The following is a 6,693-nucleotide window of genomic DNA, read 5'->3' as shown; positions in this document are numbered from 1 at the left end:
TTAGTGCATTAAACAGTAAAAAAAACTGGACAGTTCCTTTGGACTTAACTGAATCATTGTTGATCTCTTACACAAACACTGCTTGCAGACACATAAGCTACCAAGAAGTCTCCAAGAAGTAGGGAAACCATCACAGCTAAAATAATTTTATTCTGTGAGCTACATCTCTTATATTACTTGAAAATGAGGACTTAAGAGTTACCAGTGACATCCCTTCTGAAACCAAGCAAGTAATGAATAGATTTGAATCCAAACTTCAACCATCAAATGGAACCAAAGTGGAAAAAATGGCTGTCATTTTTCACTCAGTCAAGTAAATAGTTACTTAGTATTTGGAAGCCTTCTACAAGAGTTTTGCATTTTGTTGTTTGAACCATTTTCCAAAGTTACTAGCATGTACCAAACTTGCATGTATGAATGACTCATAACCAATCAATAGCAATAGCAGTATAACAGTTACAGCATTCTTACTTATTAGAGACGGACTTCTGAAATCTCTTCTCCAAAAGCTTATTTGGGAGACAAACCTTCACATAAAATGATTCATATTACATTAACTCTTTACCAAATGACAACTCTGAAGACTGAAATTAACATGCACAGGAACCAGCCTTCAAAACAAAGTGGATCAGAGTAGTAATCCAGAAAAATCAAAGTATATTGCAAATCAGTTACTCAAGACAAGATAGAGCTATTAGTGCCCTATCAACTCTCTGGAACTTCTTACTTGTCAGTTAAATAGAATGTGAGCATGAAAAGTAGATGGACACAGGAGGCATGTTTTGTTACGGCAACAGACATCTTCGTTCAACAACAGCAAACAAGAGAAATTCAGAAGCAAACTGCAGGACTTGGAATGTGTGTGATGAAAATCTCATTCAGTACCTCATGATACTCCCATTTTGTAGCACAGTAACTTGTTAGAAACCCAAGGATCTGCAATACTCTCTGAACTGTATGACACCTAAGAAAATTTAGAAACAGACACTAGTGTTGTCAACATCACTGCCTAGCACGCTAAACAATTCTGAGTCTGCCTGCTGTCACTTACGTTATGAATAGATCCAATCTCTTAGGGGCAAAGACTATTTTCTTACTCATTTTCTTTTACACCAAGATGTGATAATATCCGTATGTCCTCTGTGCTACAGGAATATATAAATGCGTGTGTGTATATACACACACACATACATACAGCATATATGCTTTAATTATTTTCTGCTCTAAGTTTCAGATCCATCCAAAGTGAGAGATCATTGCCCAAGTTTCTATGAACAAAGGACAGTATTTCCACATGTGACCTGATGTGAAAGTAAGCAGTGTGCTTGCTAGCATCAATGAGGCAAAGTTTTGATTCTTTGCACCATGGAGGGGAGGGGAAGAAGAAAACATACAACACACAAAAAAGGACAAAAAACAGCCAACCAAACCCCACACCTACACACAGGTACAACTAACAAGCTGCAAGTTATGCTATCTTTTAATCCATTTCAATGTTTTCATTGGAAAGAGGAGGTAGTCTAGGAGTAAAGCACATCCTGCACTGCCTGATCAACCCTAAAACCCATTTCCATTCCACGGAAAATATGATCTACTTTAAGGCTGTTAACTAAAATTGGAAAAAGTAATCAAGTGCACTTGGAGTACTTGTAAGGTCCAGCCTCAGACTGCAGCAGAAAAATGAGATCTCTTTTTCACTACAGAAAAAGTAGGTGTTTCATCCAAATGAAATTTGAAGGATAGGCATATAGAAGTATGGAGCCACTGGCTCAAGGCTTACTGGCATTTAACTTTTTCTTTCAGAGTGAAAGGAATGGACACAGTCATGTAGTGACAAAAACACAGATTGAGATGCCTTTGTCTTCTGTTAACCTCTAAAGTTATCTTATGTTAAAAGTGAGCTGGAAAGTTAACTTATTGTTATTAAACTAGATTTAAAATCCATGTGTTTGTTTTCATCATTACCTTGAGCAAAAATTTATCCCAAAAAAAATCAAAGAGCAAAAGCATCACAGGGGATAAAGTTACAGTCATGTTGATACTTAGTCAAGTAAACCTTTAACAAATAATAAGGACAGAATTCAGATTCTGTGACAACAGATCAATGTCAGCATAGCACTGAGTTGTCCTCCAAGTCTGAACTGGCTCTTCTTCAAAGTAATACAAGGACTGGGTTCACCGAACACAAAAGCCACCTCAGCTAGCTTCAACATGAAAGTTGTCAAACTGTGCAAACTCGAAGGAGCGAGTTCCAATAGCAGCCCAGCCATTACTTGGTTTAGAAATGGTGACATTCTCCCAGAGTGGATAACCATTTAACTGTCCTGAGGCAGAAGTGCCCTGTCAAAACCAAAGAAAGAATTAGCTTTGTATCCATTGATTGTGTTGACACCGAGTCTGCTCATGTGGGATAAACAACACGGCAGGAAGATGTCAACGTTCAACTACGTATTTTCCATGCAGAGGAGCTTTTAAATACTGCATAGTGTCTTATCAGCTCTCTGAAACAGATCCATTGCCTTTACAGTTAATATGTAAAAGACTCACCTTCCTCTAACTCTTAGCTTTGTAAACTCATTGTAGAATCTGAAAGGTTTTACAACAACACTATGCCCATGCATCTTTAGTACAGGATAGAAGGATGGCAGCTCACCTGAGCTCCCCAGTCCTTAACTAGCTCCACATACAAGTCCTCAGTATGAAAAGGGAATTGGCGAGAGACAGATTAGTAACAAGGCTAGTTTAGTAGTTTACTGACAATCTTCAGAACAGAAAGTCAGGTCATGATCTTTTCATTAGGCTAAATTAAACATTTGCCTCTCAGCCCTCCTATCTCCAGCTTTCAGCTCATCTTCCCAATTAGTTTTTTTTATACCCTCTCTAGTTCTGTGTCCTTACCTGAATGTTGAGAGTAAGCGTGTGCCACGCATTATCCCGGACACCAGAAAGTCCTTTCATTAATACTTCTTCTCCAGCTGCAAAATATGCTTAAGGTTAGGAAATTTTACTTCACCCTTTTGCTGAAACTGAGAAATAACAAGCCAGCAAAAAGAAACTAATACCTGTTTTTCAAAAATGTTCAGGACTGACGTCTCACCAATTTTAACTATAGCATGGCAGGCTTAACATGCACATCTGGACTTCACATCACCAGCACATTTGCCTGTTCTGACAGGACTGGTTTTCCACTGAAATCTCCAACACTTTTGGGAATTTGGCCTGAGACACAGAATCCCTCTACTGAGAGTGTGGGTTTATCAAGTGTGACACTAGCTTCTGCTCTGCTTGTTCTACAGATCTCCTCCTTTATATCAAGGAGCTTCTTTAAATCAGAGGGTTTGAGTTGCCACATCATCACATTGCTTAGATCTAGTCAAAATTTAAGCTAAGGAAAAATTCAATATGACTAACACCTGTATGGAAGACCTGAAAAGAAAAACTAAGTACTACAAGTAGAACCTTCAACTATTCAGTAGACAGTCTTAGATGAAAGTTAATTTAGCAAACTATTTTTGAGAAAAATACAAAGATTATTGAAAATAGTTGTACAGGAAAGAGTTATCATATTGTGTAACAGGTGTCTTAGACTGAAATTATGAAATAGGTTGAAAACCTGGAATCGGGTAAACAAAATCCTCTCATTGCATCTGGGAGAAATTATTTTTGACAGCCTGAGAAACTAATCAGATAATGCTGCTATAGCTAATTAAAATAAATACTGGAGTCAATCCTAAACACAAGTATGTTTTTACATACAGCTGAAACTTAAGTTGTTATAAAGCTGGACAGTGTGAAGTTTCCTTAAGGAGCACCAGTATGTTTAGAGAAAGTAAATGTGAAGTCTTTTTATACCACCCATCCATGCTAAAAACTGAACAAACCCAAAACAAAAACAGACAAACACCAACACCCCAAAAAATTAGGGAATCTGAGAAGCTACAACTACCAAATAAACAATGAGACTACTTTTAAGATCCAGTACTGTGTGGAACGAGTCATTCTAGGCTGTTTTCATATCAGATATACTGTAGATCTGGAAGTTGTATTTGACTCACCAGAAACTATTTCAAATATTAATTTATACTCATGAAGTGTAGGGAAATACATTTAAACAACAAACTTGCCACTATTTCAAAGCAAATTAAAAACAGCTTCTAACTACTGATAAAGTATTGCGGCATGCACTCTTTCAAACACTTGTCAAGTGCTCTTCAGATGAACACAAACATTAGCATCACAAGCAGAATATGCTCTCACTTCACTAGGACAGACTAAGAGTGGAATGTATAATTTGTGGAAGCAGGCCACTCATCATCACCTAAGCCAGATGTATCTACATGGACTTGCACTGCTCTACAAGACAAGCTACTGTATTTCAAGCAGGAATTCCTTTTTAGGTGTAGTATAAAAATATAGATCAAACCTTTTCATAAATACTCTGGTATAATATCAACTGCACCAGAGTATTTACTAAAAGGAAAATAATTTGCTTTTGCTAATGTAAGATAAGTTTTGTCAACAGAAAAAATAATAAATCCATAAAGCTGGATACCAGCCAGCAACCTTCAGACACTGTCTTTACATACAAAACGTGGCCGTCAGTAGAGCACAGTGGATTAAATTTGTAGTGATGACAACTGAACTACAGAATCTGAATGTCAAGTCATTTTTATCAAGGTTATGGAAATTATATGTCCATATAACAGCATTCACGGTGGCAAAGAACTGCTTACCTAGGTCACTAGTGACTCTGTAGGTGCCATCTGCAAAAACCCAGAAGAAAACTCCTTGGGCACGTCGAACATATATCCCACCGTTATTGACCCTTCCTGCAATAAACACGCCTCCATCACGTGCTTTTTCTATGTAGATGTCACATGTGACTGTCATGTTTACCCTGTAAGAAAAGTTTAGTGTTTTAACAAGCAAGAAAATTATTTTCTGAGCAGGTATTAAGTAGAAGACTTAGGAGAAAACTCCCTATGTAGTACTGCAACCTTTACAGGTACAAGACACACAACTTGTCTAGACTGCTTGTTTTCCACCTGTGAGTCCATAGGTTTTCTTAGGAAGAGGAATTTTTCTCAAGACACCAATTACAAAAATATAAATAAATAAATAACTTTTTAAAAAGTCAAAAAATGCCACCCCCAGACCAAACCAAACAAATTTTTTAAAAAATTAAAACCAACACCACCACCACAGAAAACCAAACCAACCCCATAACAACACAAGCCACACAGAAGGGGTATATTTTCACAGAAATACTTCTTTCAGGTCTGTGCAATGAAAAGTTGCTTTTAGACAAGTAAATCAAATCCAAGGTGCAAGGTCATAGCACCACATCTGCTAAAAGCTGATCTTCCTTTCTCCAGGACTTTTAATTCAGGCCAAGTTTTAAGTAATGCAGACTTCTCACCCAAAAGCCAAAACAAAACTCTTTTTAAAACAAAATGTTCAAATTGGCTGAATTTGATTTTCCTGAGGTGATACATCACCTCAACACTAAACTACCAAGTTATACATATAATGACAGCTGTAAAGAGGGAATAAAGCAAAGGAATACCAGAACATGGCACATTAAAAATGTACACAATCTTCCCTGCCCTGAAACAGTGCTACAAACCTCTTAACACTAAAAATTAAAAGCCTTCTTTATTTATACTAATGTGCATTCAAGTTTTTTTTTAAAAATAAAAAAAAAAAATCTACATGCTAGGTCTGAAAGGACTTGCAATAAAGATACAGCCACTAGGTTGCATATTTCAAAAGTAACTAGGTATCTGGAACTACAATGTGAAGAGACATCAGCTCACCTGGTAATTAAATGGTAAAGAATATTTTTTGGCAGCTCTTAACACAATAGTAAGAACCACCTGGGCCTCCACTCTAATGTAATGCTATTAGATGCATTCGATTTTTGGATACATATTCATTACATAAACATGATTTCTTTTTTGCCACCCTGTGTATTAACAGGAGACCTCCATCCACACCTTGCTTAAGCCATTATAAAGAGATTTGGAAGTAATACAGAATGAATCAACGGTAATATTTCCAGGATACAGCTAGGTTCAATAAAGCTATCAGAGGTTGGACTTGATGATCCTTGGGGTCTCTTCCAACCTTAGTTACTGTGATACTGTGATACTAAGAAATTCAAGAATAGAAACAAAAAAGCTTTCACAAGCACAGGACTAAAATCCAAACTAAAACCAGCTAAGTAATCCTGAAAGTTAATCCTAATACATTGCCATCAATGACTGACGTCAAGTATCATTCCACAGAGGAATTCAGTGCAAGATTGGTTCTGTATTTCAATAGCATGCACTGATACTTGAAAACATCTGCCCAGGCCAAAATGAGCTTTAAAATCAGAAGGCCTGAAATTCAAAATTATTGGCACTCATATTACTGATCTGCACCTTTTCACAATCAGCTGAATATTTAGGAAGCAAGCTGGTTCTGAAAACAAGATTAAAATTATGGAAGAAAAAAAATAGGAGGTTTTTAGGAATTTAAGAATATATCCTGGGTAACTTAAGAAATCACTCAACGTGAGATACTGTGAGGAAAAGCTGATACAGGGAGAAAAACTGAAGAACAAACTCCAGCCACAAGATGGTGGTATTCTTCCAGGCTTCAGAGCAAAGTGATTCAATCACTCATCCAGGACAGAAATTACAAACACGT

At 36.9% G+C, this 6,693-nt stretch overlaps 1 protein-coding gene across 1 annotated transcript in view; it reads right to left on the bottom strand.

Annotated features, from left to right (window-relative positions):
* Positions 1–1,175: 1,175 nt before the first annotated feature.
* GALC (galactosylceramidase) overlaps positions 1,176–6,693 on the bottom strand; it is a 31,846-nt gene continuing 26,328 nt past the window's right edge. The window contains exons 15-17 of the mRNA XM_054161941.1: positions 4,734–4,897; positions 2,899–2,975; positions 1,176–2,340 (exon numbers count right to left, since the gene is read on the bottom strand). Of these exons, the coding sequence (XP_054017916.1) occupies positions 2,197–2,340; positions 2,899–2,975; positions 4,734–4,897 (385 nt within the window). The 3' untranslated portion in view covers positions 1,176–2,196. The remainder of the gene's footprint in view (positions 2,341–2,898; positions 2,976–4,733; positions 4,898–6,693) is intronic.

Source organism: Dryobates pubescens, chromosome 5 (assembly GCF_014839835.1).
Source record: "Dryobates pubescens isolate bDryPub1 chromosome 5, bDryPub1.pri, whole genome shotgun sequence".
Lineage (NCBI taxonomy): Eukaryota > Metazoa > Chordata > Aves > Piciformes > Picidae > Dryobates > Dryobates pubescens.
Note: the sequence above shows the minus strand (reverse complement) of the source record. Positions and strands in the feature narration are given on the sequence as shown.